General features: G+C 40.8%; 1 protein-coding gene across 5 annotated transcripts in view; it reads left to right on the forward strand.

Moving 5' to 3' along the window:
• The window catches only part of LOC146497265 (neuropilin-1a-like), a 204,797-nt gene that overhangs the window by 125,105 nt on the left and 67,195 nt on the right, over positions 1-12,497 (forward strand). For all 5 annotated transcript variants that reach the window (XR_014870593.1, XM_085140467.1, XM_085140468.1 and 2 more), the window contains one exon: positions 4,602-4,783. Coding sequence is in view for 4 of the 5 variants with exons in the window: in XM_085140467.1 (XP_084996593.1) it covers positions 4,602-4,783 (182 nt within the window). In the remaining variant the exon portion in view is untranslated. The remainder of the gene's footprint in view (positions 1-4,601; positions 4,784-12,497) is intronic.

A 12,497-nucleotide genomic window follows, 5' to 3' on the forward strand; every position in this document is an offset into this window, starting at 1 on the left:
GCTCTTCTTCTACTGCTTATTAACCTTCACATGCACTTCCTGTTCTATACATGACGGTCAGTAAGTGCATCCATTAATTGCATAAAATGTTAATTTAAACATCTGCTCTTGGGCCTCCAGATGGAATGCCAAGCATTTTTGCCCTTGAGCAAGGCATTTGCCACGGACAGCTGCATTTGGAGGGCATGAATAGCCGGTGTGGTTAATGAGTGATGTGAGGGGATGGAGAGGAGGCTGCAGGGCTGAAGACTGAGAGACTCTCCTTAACTAGAGTGTGAAGAGACAGACCCACTTCATTAAACGGGCTGTCTGTGCAAACACTCACTGCCTGCAGGACTGGCTGCAGTGACTGAGGGAGTGAGTGTAGCCATCTGCATGCAGCCACACACACCAGACACACACAGTTTCTGTGCGCCTCGCTCTCCCTGTTATTTTATGAGCCTTTCTAGGGGAGGACAAGGGAGGGAGAGGTGGAGGAGCTGGGTGGAAGTTTGATGCTATGAATAAAAATGCCATCACCTACACATCACCGTCGGCACTAAGACTTTACAAGTGAGCACTTAAGTCCATTTCTCACCGGGCATGTAAAGCCGTCTGCGAACGCATGCAGAGTGAGACCAGAGACAAAAGGAAAATAAGTCAGAAAAGGAGAAAGAGCAGATTTTGTACACCCAAGGCGAACGTATCCCTGTTTGAACACAGAAAACATCATCTGTCCCCTGAGCTGTCTGAGAGCTACTGTAAATTTCACAACATTAAAATTAAAAGCATTTTTTTAAAATAAAATGCTGCTGTCTTTTCATAATCATGTTTTTAGAGCTTTTTGCTGCCGTAATAGGTGTATTAGTTAAATAACTTGGGGCCTTTTAATTCACTGAGCTTAGAGAGTCTGCGTCTGGGCAGCTTTGGGCTTTGACTGTGTTTCTACTTTGCCTGCTGGTGTAAAACTCTGAATTTTGTGGCATTTCTTTGGCAGCTGATCCTGTATGATTTCTTTAGAAATGTGTTATTGTTAGGTGGATGAAAGTACAAAGCCAATGTCCTTAAATGTTTGCAGATTTAAACGTGTCCTGGGAGAGCCTGGTCTAAAATGAGCCTTTATTTTACCTTGTTATGTTGTGTCTCCTGTCTTTCCACTTTTAACCATCTAATAAAGGCGAGAAAAGCTGTTTAATAAATCCAGTTTACACTGTTAGAAATTAAAATATCCAAATTATATTTTTTATAATTTTCTAAATGACTTTTGCTCACCTGTTCAAGACCTTACCTATAATCACCGCTATGATTTGCAAGATTAGATCTAGAAACATCCTCACATCTGTGCACACTGATGCACAGGAGCTTTGTTTTTCCCTCACCGTAAAGACAAAGAGACCAAAAAGACTTTAAATCAAGATGTCTGCATCAGATACAGGAGAGAAAACAAACCCTGCTGTCAGACTCACGGGGAGGCTCTTTGAAAACTACTACCTAACAAGCTCTCTGCCTGCACGCTAATGCTGTTAGCCATCAGGAAAATCATCAGTCAGCAGTCTGAGTCAAGCTAACCGTCTAGACGAGCTCCAGTCAAAACCCACCGATTAAGTTTCTGTGCGAAAGCCATAGGTGTGTTTATCGTTTCTGGTTCAAATGCATTAAACCGGTCATGGTTATCTGGGGAAGCTTGTTTTTGTTTTAAATATGCATCACTGTGGGGAAGAACTCTCATTAATGTCAGTCTCATCTACGAGCTTCTGACCAACAAGCTGCTAAAGGAATATTTTCATATTCTTTCCAGCTTCCTCAAGAAAACTCGTCTGATAGGTCAGAGGTCAAACTTTGCTTCAAAACAAAAACCTTAGAGCTCGTATGGATTTTCTGTCTTACTCAAGGACGGCACAGCCAATCACGTCCCACTTCTGCCGCTCTTTTATTTTACACATATCAGCTCCGATTCTTCTTATCCCAAATTGCCTCCATTGCTGCCTCGAAAGGATGAGGCTTTGTACATCATATATTACTGCTGTGCGAAATATTTGTAAAGCACTAATCAAAACAGCTACTAACGCTTTCAGACACTGTAGAAATAATAAGAGATACATGTCAAAACAAGGACATGAAGAGCAGAGTATAAAAAGGCCAACAAGTGAATAGTGAGTAATGATTTTTTTTTTTTTCTTTCACATCCTACATGTTCCGAGTGCCGATGCTGGAGGCAGTCTGAGCAGTATAGCTGATTTCCAGTGGGGTTTCCCGCCATAACTGCCAGACAGGGAATTTAACAGTGTTTCCCACACAAGGATGAGGCCAACCTCTGTGTGCAGCATCCACACGCTCTTAAATTATTATTAAATCCCTTCTTTAAACAGGTTGTTTCCTTGAGTTCAGGATCTATTCCTAGAGCGAGAAACAAATTGACTTATAGATAATACAGATGCGATATACAGCTTCAGGAAGTGATAAATCAGGAATATGATTGGTAATATCCATACATATTATCATTTTAAAAACCTGTGAAATGAATAGTTAATTCCAAACTGGGTGTGAATGCCAGGTACAGAGAGTATCCGGTGTCCTGATATTCTTAATGCTATATTGGAAATCTTTGCAGAAGAGCTTCATAATGTTTCTTTTTTTCTGATGTAAAGGAGGCCCATCAAACCTTTGCAAACAAGAACTCCAGTGCACACAACATCACACAGCTTCCAGGTGCACAGAGATGAATGCATAATGATGATATTAGAACTATAATAAAGTGCTGACAAAATGTGTAGATTAAACAACAATTTTACAAGTAATAAAAAAGAAAAAAAAATAATAATACCATAAAATCTCCTCTGTCTCAGCCTGAGGTATTTCAGCAAACACTGGAGCTGGACCTCGACCCTAAAGCACTCACTTTTTGGATTATCTGCTTTCTTAGGCAGTGAATTAATAATCATGGCGTAACTGTTTTCTAGCACGCAAGGACAAAATGTTTTATTCAACAACGACTAAATCCAGCATTTTTGTGCACTATAGCTTACTCTAATCTGATCTGAAAGCAATCAAGTTGATATGAATAGAAAATGTTTCATTTTCAAACCCTGTTTTGACGATGGGCTCGTCACATTTGGTGTACGTGGTCTTGAATCTGTTCAACCAGCTTGCATCTGAGCAGACAACCTGTGCAGCGTCTACAGGCCCAGTTATTTATTTTAGCTCCTGCATAGCACAAATAGATGATTATCATCACATGCACACACTTACAAGTGTATTCATATAGGCAGACATCCACTTTTTGCTCATTTCGACCCTTAAAAGTGTAGTTAAGGTGCTGAATAACACGAGTTGATGTGCAGAGTATAAACAAAAACACACGTATTACTGATTACATACTCACACACAGACTTGAGATGTTGTAAAGCGGACGATGGGCGGACAGAAGGGTGTCGGCTGGTAAAGGATGAGTCTGCAGCGGTGGTGGGAGGTCCACACTGAGGGCAGAGACTGATGAAGTCTCTCGGTGCGCTCGGTGGGATCCCTGCAGCCTCCCGGTGCTTCATCCTGCCATGTGTTCATATTCCTGTTATCTCTGCCTCTCTCTTTCTCTCTGTGGTGTCCCTCTGACTCCCAGACGGAGAAGCCTCATGTCCGATCTCATAGATTCTGTTCACGCTACAGTTTCCTGCATCTGATTCTCTTTTCATTTACCCTCACATACTTGAGACAGAGCTGATGTTTTCTTATCATCGTGAAAAAAAACAACATGCGCAGTCTTTCGTTTTTTTACTCTAGATGAAGTCCAGTGACTATATGGATCGCAACGTGGGGTTAGATTTAAGCAAAGATCATTTTTATATGAATGTGCAGACGTTCTAGAGTCACACAAGTCTGAGCCATACGCCGTTTTTGAGGTTGAGTTTTTTAATATCATACTGCCTTGTGAGCTTGTTGCACAGCCCATCCAGATACCGGCTCTAAATCTAGGCAAACAGTTACATTCCTCATTAATTACAATGCTGCATCAGAGCACATTATCCAGCTGAGACCGTATAATCCTACAACAGTATTAGCTATAAGGACAAAAACCCCAAACATTTCAAACAAAGCCAGCCAGCTGAGGTGGTATTTGGGGAAACGCCTCGATTCAGTCGAAATCCAGAAGCTCAACAAAACATGTTTGAGAACAACAAATATGCTCTTCCTTTGTTGGGGTTTCACAGTATGGGCGTGTCCCCTCAGCTCCTCGAGCAGTCGGAATCAAAGTATTTATGAAAATGCATTCAAGAATAGATAAATCTGTCTCAGCAACACAAGGCAGGACCTGTTCTTGCATTGTGCGAGTTTTTATTTCTGTTCCTTTTTACAACAGGAACGCATTGAGTTACTATCGTGTGCCAAACAGCAAGGAGGGGAAGTGAAGACAAATTCACTTCCCCTCCTCATTAAACATTTGCAGTAAGCTAGCAGTCCCACCTATAATCAGTAGAATGCCTCAAATCACTAATAAGCAAATCAACAGGAACATAAAAATCATCCTCGGTCTCAACAATTCAAAGTCAAAGTTGCGCACAGCTGCTGCTGTTGTTGTTTTGCAGGATCATAAATCTGAACGTGCATCTCCTCTGATTCCCCCACAGGTACGACTATGTGGAAGTTTACAATGGCGGCGATGAGTCTTCGCCCATGTTGGGAAAGTTTTGCGGGAAAATCGCGCCGTCTCCGATCATCTCCACCGGCGGCCAGCTCCTCATCAAGTTTGTCTCCGACTACGAGACCCACGGGGCGGGATTCTCTGTTCGCTATGAGGTCTTCAAGACAGGTGTGTAGTTTCGAACAGAACTGCTGTGATGTCCTTGCTTTATCTGCACAGCAGCAGTAAAAGCATGAGCTGAATGGCTCTGCTGTTTTACATAAATCCATAAATGAATGTGCTGAATACGCCTGGTGAAAAATGGCCCCTTTAAATTCAAATGTAGTTTTAGATATCCAGGTGATTGTTCTGTTGCTCTTGGATCAGTTTTATATATCACCTTGTCATACATAATGGGAAAAAGTCTGAATTGAACACCATTTTAGCCATTTAACGTGGAAAAATGCAGGAGCAGATGACAAATTGAACAAAATCGCTATACCTGCCCTCTGTGACTGAAAGGCAAATACAGCCTATATTTTATGGTAGTTATGGTAGCCACTTGTCGCAGTAATTTTGCAAACTTAGTCGAATTTTGAGCTCCATTGAAGCAATCATATTATCTGAGATTGCATATAAAATAGACCACAATCATGTGACCTGTGTTTTTGCTAAAATCATCTTGACTACGAATTTATGCTTTTGGTAGATGAATGTAGCAAGTGAGGGACACAGTGACTTTTCAGTAACAATGTAGCCATGCCCTGTGGCATACCCTGCGTCTCCTCTGTTTTACTCTAAGGCTACGTCCACACGTACCCGGGTATTTTTGAAAACGCAGATTTTTCTATGCGTTTGCACCTTTCGTCCACACGTAAACGGCGTTTTCGTTCACTGAAAACGGAGATTTCTAAAAACTCAGTTTTTGCATTTACGTGTGGACGAGAAAAACACAGAAAACGCAAAGGTGTGCGCCTTTTTTGACGTCACACTGTGCGCCACATTATTGTTTCAGTGAAATGAATTTCTACAATACTGTTACTGTTAATTTTACTCTCTGCAGTGTTTAAATTCTTACATACACACACACAGTTACTGTCCCTCCACACATACGACTTGGTTCTGCTTCTATGCCCCAGCTTTGTTTACTTTTTCCCACCGAAGCTTCTAGACTTCTGATTGGCCAACATTTCTGCACGTTTGGGAATATATCGCCACCTGTTGCTTTGGCATGTTCCTAGCAGCATTTTCCTTCATTTCTGCCTTTACATGTGGACGGGATTATTTCTTAAAACAAAAACGGAAAATCTCAGTTTTCAAAAATACCCGTGTACGTGTGGACGTAGCCTAAATTAGTGCTGTCAGCGTTAATCTCGTTAAAATGACGTTAACGCCATAACGGCATTAACGCGGCAAATCTCCATTAGCGAGTTAGCACGGATCGCCCCGTAGGTGGGGCTGCACGGCGTCAACGTATTAGCGGGGTTAGTTTGTTAACGCATTAGCACCGTCCAGCCCCATGCACTGGCAATCCACGCTAACTTGCAAACGGAGATTTACCACATTGATTCGGATATGGTGTTAACATAATTTTAACAAGATTAACGCTGACGGCACTACTCTAAATTTAACTATAATTTAGCAAATGAACATCAGATTGCATTTAATAGGATGTAAAACTAGCAACTCAGACCCTTAAACCCATTAGGAGAATATTTTTTAACATTGTAAATTAAGTAATGCACTCAGGTTTTTTGTGTATCCACATTAGTAGCCATTAGTTACCCCCTGGTGGCCTTTAGTAGGAATGCAGATTCGAGTAAGTTTTGCACTGGCTCCACTTTTCAGACCCAGAGGCTATTTTTATATAATCTATGGATTACTGAAAGGAAGTAAAACGGGAAGAAGTTGGTCAAGTAACCATAGCAACCACAAGTAACACAAAAAAGCTTCCCGGCTAAAGAAACATACAAGTTGATAAATTATAAAATCAGGAAAGTCTATTCTTACTGTGATGATTGTGTAGATGCTTCATGTGTATTATTTTTGCAGTGAGTAAATAACAATTTGTATGTTAATGTAATCATGACAGCAACAGAGATAAGAAATGACTTGAAAACAATCAAAAGTATGGAAGTGCATCTATTATTAACACCAATAAGCATTGAAAGGCGTGAAGGCAACTTCACTAACCTGCTGCAACGTCAACAGTCAATAAAACCTGGAATTCACTCCCCGCAAGAGGCTTTCTCTAAAATTAGGGTTTAACAATATCTTTGGGTTTGTCTGCCTGAGAGCTGCAGCTGAACCTCTGGTACAGTGACCTCTATAGCTGCAGGCCAAACAAACTCAAAGACCCAGAATTCATTGGAGGAACACCAAGTCCCAGATGGGCAGGATGCTAGCAGGATAGACCTACATAAACACTCCCTCTCAAGGAAGGAACCTTGCTCCCATGTCCTACATTTGTATCTGGTCTTTCCTCCAGGGTCCATTTGAGTAGCCGCCAAAATGACAAGTCTCCTGTGACCACTTCAATTTTCACCAGTGGGGACTGGAGATAAATCAGATAAAAAGGGAACATGTGTGAGATTCCCCTTCGTTTTTTGTTTGTACCCAAGAGAGCAATAACCATTCAGAAAATAACGGCCTCCAGAAATAACAATCCCCAGGTGGATTTAAGTTAGCAAGTGCTCCATTGTACTGTGAAAAATGGATAGGCAAGTGCTCTTTTGTTCTTTAACGAGGTGCACGGCAGTACTATGAGGGGAGGTTAGAGGCCCAGCTCCAACTGAAGCTCCTCCAGGCTCTTCACTTGTCTCTTCTCTAAACTACAAAGTACGGCCCGACTCCTGACTCTGAAACTTTAAAAATATGCTCGTATCAACTTTAATTTCAGGGTACAAAGTGTAGCCGTGACTGATGAATGACAGGATGTCATTAGAGAGTCGGTGTAATAAATCTTTAAAAGTGGGTCAGCAAAGTATTAGCATGGAAGGAACACTGGTCCTGAGCATTTTTCTTTAAGGGTCTTTTTAAAGATCCACAAAAAAATTGTGCTTTGATCTTAAATAAAGTGAAGATTGGGATTCGTAGGCTCTTATGAGCCGACTGCTTGAAGAACAGATACAACTTCTTATAATTTTATCTGAGATGGATGGTGGTAATGTTTTGGCTAAAAACAGGCTAGTTTTTAACACAGTAGCCGTGCGATGTCACCTATTCCTGCCTTTTGGCCGTTTCCCTCTTTTTTTTGTGAAACCAGGCATCGTGACCGAAAACAGCTTCTTGCTCATTTATTTTACACTAAAAGGCAATTTTCTTGTATTCATTCAATTAAATTTAATAACAGCCTATTTATATAGGCTGTTATTATATATCACAACAACAGTCACCTCAAGGCACGTTATATTGCACGGTAAAGACCCTGCAATAATACAGCTGCATAATAATACAGTTGGCGACAGTGGGAAGGAAAACCTCTGGCAGAACCAGGAGCAAGGGAGGAAGAATATTAAATAAGACTTAAAACTAATGAGAACGGCTATAAACTCATTAGGTCATAATTAGGTCTTATTATGAGGCCATAAATCAAGTGAGAAGCCGAAACCGTCTCATAGGCTTCTTTTTGTTCCTTACTGACCATTAGAATGAACGCTGGGTTTAGCTAAACGTTGTAACTAATAACCCCAAATATATATTTAATGAAACAGACCCTTTAAAAATGGTTTGAAAAGTCTTGCACTTTGCACTGGAAACAGCTGCAGAGACGTTTCACCACAAGGTCCATTTAGTCTTTATTCTGCGGGTGATTGATCTTAATCATCACCGCTCTTCATCGCTAGGTTTTCATGGAACTGTGCCAAGAGTTTACTTTAGACAAATCATAAATCACTACCAGAAAACTGCTCGCCATCGTTAAAGAACGTGATCAGAATCTTCTCAGCAGCTACTAAACGCACCTTGCGGTGAGTATCTGAAAGGTCGTCTTTCAAAATAAAATTGCTCCGATTTTTCTCATGTTACTGTTACGTGTCGATTAAAAAAACGAGGGTTCAACTGTGTGATGTATGAAGCGAATGAAGCGTAGTTGTCAGATCTGTGAGTGTTGCCATGCTGCTGTTGTCCCGCCTTGTAACTGTCAGTGAAACTGTTGTTGTTGTTGAACGCGTCCAGCTGCCCTGTCTTGTCTGCAAGCTACTGTTCAGCACCAAGACGAATGCTTCAGAACGAGCTGTTTCAATGTGCTCACACCCATTTTTATGTTATTGCACAGCCTGCACATGCACGTGTTAACATCTTATATTCTTTTTTTTTGCTTCTGCGTGTGTGAAAATCAGTCTTTGTTGGTAACGCGGTGCATTCATTTGGTTTCCTTTGTGCACAATGAAACAGACAGGTGTGTGGGACCCCAGGCTCATTTAGCTAATGGGCTGTTTGTCCTTGGAGGCAACAGGGGTGACCTGCAGATGAGATGGATGCTCTGGCATAGAAGAGGGCCTGTGAAACTAGGGCACAATACGCGTGTGGGTGGGAGCATGTGTTTGTGTGTGTGGGGGTGTGCTGGCCTCAATATGGGTCCTCTACCTCCTAACAAGTTAAAAACAGCACTTGTACTCACTCAGGTAATCCCCCTGCCATGTCGCTGCCTGGCTCCTCACCACATTTAAAATCCATTACAGTCAGAGCAGCATATTGTGACTCACTGCTAAATGGAGCCACTGCTCTGAGCACTGCTCTTCTTTGTCTTCAATGCACGATTATCTCTCTCTGTTTTTGTCCTTTGAGCGCAGATCTTTTCAGATCTGTGCACCCTAAAGTATCAGAGGGACTAGATTAGGCAAAGATTTTAGATATTATATGTAATGTAAGATTTTTTTTTTTTTTCTCGCTGTTGTTATGGGCACTTTTTAATAAAATATGTGAGAATAAAAAAGGAAAAGTGATGGAGATGACGAGGTCTCTTTGGAAAGCACTGCTCCTGTTGCATTTGAATTACTCCCTGTTATAAACGTTGACCAGTAGCCAGTATTAAGTGTTCTGTGTTAAAACCTTTCAACCCAAGGTTCATTTTGAGAAAGTGGATGGGGTTTGAATGAGAGAAAATTTGAGAACAAACTGCTGTGGTCAAAAAAATATTTTTAATGCACTCTGAGCAGCTGACACACAAAGTTCAGGTCGTTTGCACCACATGTTCTTCCTCAGATGCCTCGGGATGTTGCAGCCTCATCCTGGGGGAAGATTTCATGGTGCACAACCTCATGACTGATTGAAAAAGCGACACTCATGACCTTATGTGCCACCTTCAGACTGCAGGTTCTCTCTCAAGCCATCTCTCAGCACCGGTGGTGATCCTGAAAGTTGCTTCAGTTTGACGCTGAAGTTGTTGTTTGCCGTCCTTGTTGGAATCACACGTTTAAGGGGATTTTCATTATATGTTTTAGTTGCAGGAAGGTTGGAAATGGTGCAGAATTATTGACTATTTTAAATCAGCTGTGCTACTCGTATCCATGAGCTTTTTTCAGGCTTTTTTCTACAAGAGTGAAGACTAACAAGATTAACTAACAAGCTAACAAGCTGTTTGGTTCCATTTGTAGTCCAAAGCCTTAACCATACCTTCAAAAACTTCAATTCTATCATGTTAATCTCAGTTTCTCTTTTATATTTAAGCAGTATTTGCATTTGAAATAAGAGAAGAATATGAAGTCTGTAAAAACAGGGGAGCATTAGCTGTTTGTCTGAACACCATGAATGGCATGCTTTTCTTTTCTTGCAAAAAAGTCCTTGTGGGTGTTCTCCGAATGACTGATTTTATCTGGATAAAAGGCAGCAGTGATGCAGTGTTGCTATATCATCATAAAAACCATTCGTGTGCAATCTGCAATGTGGGAATTTCACACAGGAAACTGAAGTTCCCTTTTTTTAACCGACATCAGCGTTATTTTCTTGCACCCATGACCACCGGAGCTACTCAACATTATTAAATGTGACTTTTTTTTAAGCCAAGCAAATGAAATGAAAATAAAACATTGGGTTTTAGTATTTTCCCTTTATATGAGAGCCTTTTTGCTAGATTTGACATATGTCTCCACTTACCTTTGCCTAATTCTGTGTATCAGTCTGTGGCTTCGTCCCTCATCTCAGCCCTCTTTCCCCCCTGTCATTAGTACAAGAAAATCCCTAAACACTGCCACAAAAAGCACCAACCCTCATTCAGATGACATGTTCTGTTTGGCTTTAAAGATGGCACTAATGAGTGCTGGGCTGTAAAGCTCGGTCGCATCCGTCTTTTGTAACCATAACCATAACTCCACCCTCTGCAGACCGCACAGTGCATTTTATTTAGAAATGATAGCCAAGTGAGGCCTCTTCAGTGTCCTGGAACTATATTTGTCCCAACTCTCCTGTTTCACTACAGCTTTTTCAAACCAGAAACACATGTTTGTCTTTGTGGTTTGGTAGACAAGAGGGGGGGCGATATCTTTCCCCTCTCTCTTTCTGATGTGACCTCAAGCCGCAGCTGATTGAAGGGTCATTGATTGAAAAAAGATGAAAGTAAGAAGAAGATGGATGGACAGAGGATGGATAAATGGGAAATGAGAGCACCATGTTGTTAAAGGAAAGAATGCACTCGTGTCAGTAACGTAGCACAGTAACACACATGCTTTTCACCAAAACATTGTTAAATATGGAAATATACACATACTGAAGGGTGCACAGGCTTTTTGTCTTTTTTGTCTATTTGATTGTTTGTTTAAGATGGGGTTTTCTCATTTTCAAGACACAATAGTCCAAGTTACAACATCCAGAACTGAAAAATACAACAAAAAAAAATGAAGTACCAAAAACTGTAGTTCCTCAAGTGGCCACTTGAGGCTGCTTCCATGTCTGTGCAAGTAGACAACCATATATATATATATATATATATATATATATATATATATATATATATATATATATATATATATGGGGTTTTTTGGTCTCCCTAGCCTATTTCTGCCTCCACAATAAAAGCACTGTGGGTGAAAATTAGAGGCATGCCCATTTTAACTGACAGCACCATCTACAGGGCCTCACACCCACTGAAATGATCTGACACATAATTTGATTCACTGTGTAATGCAGCCCATCCAAAAGGTTTGTGCTCTACTGTTTAATTAGTCCGTTACTAATGCACCCATACAGTTTAACAATGGCGCTTGCTAATCAAGCTCGCTAACCTCAGCTGATAACTTCACCCTCTCATGTAAAAAAAAACACAAACAAATTGATGATGTCATAGTCATAGGGACTTTGCCCATCTTTTATATACAGTCTATGGTTAAGTCATATTTATTCAAACGGGTACAGATTTGGAATTTGTTTGGTTGTAAATTTGTTTTTATAACATGAGGAAATCTTAAACTCAAAGAGCACAACAATGCACGGAGGCAGAGGAGGAGAGGTGAAAAGAGGCTTGTAAACAAAAAGGCTGGTGGTAATGGCGAAATACAGGACTATAAATACTCTGAGAACTCACTGACTAATAAAACAGAAGTGAAATAAGTCAGGTTGTGGAAAACCATCTTAAAGGCAGGAAATACAACAAAGGCATGCAGTAACAGAACAAAACACACTAACACAGGTGAACATAGGGAAGCGGTGAGAAGAAAAGATGGGGCGGCAGGGAAAAGTAAAAGAAAAGCAACACCAGAAAAATAATCACAGGCACTGCAAACCATGGCAATTAAAAATAACCCACATTGATTGATGAACAAACAAGTTGCATTATTCATTTTTATCTTCATTAAATCAGATTAATTTCTGTCCTTGATCGACATACCGCAGCACAGATTTCTCAACCTAGATTTGAGAAACCCATCTGCACATTTCGCACAGACACACACATAACTCATGCGCACAC

The sequence above is a fragment of the Neolamprologus multifasciatus genome, chromosome 18, assembly GCF_963576455.1.
Source record: "Neolamprologus multifasciatus chromosome 18, fNeoMul1.2, whole genome shotgun sequence".
Taxonomy (NCBI): Eukaryota; Metazoa; Chordata; class Actinopteri; order Cichliformes; family Cichlidae; genus Neolamprologus; species Neolamprologus multifasciatus.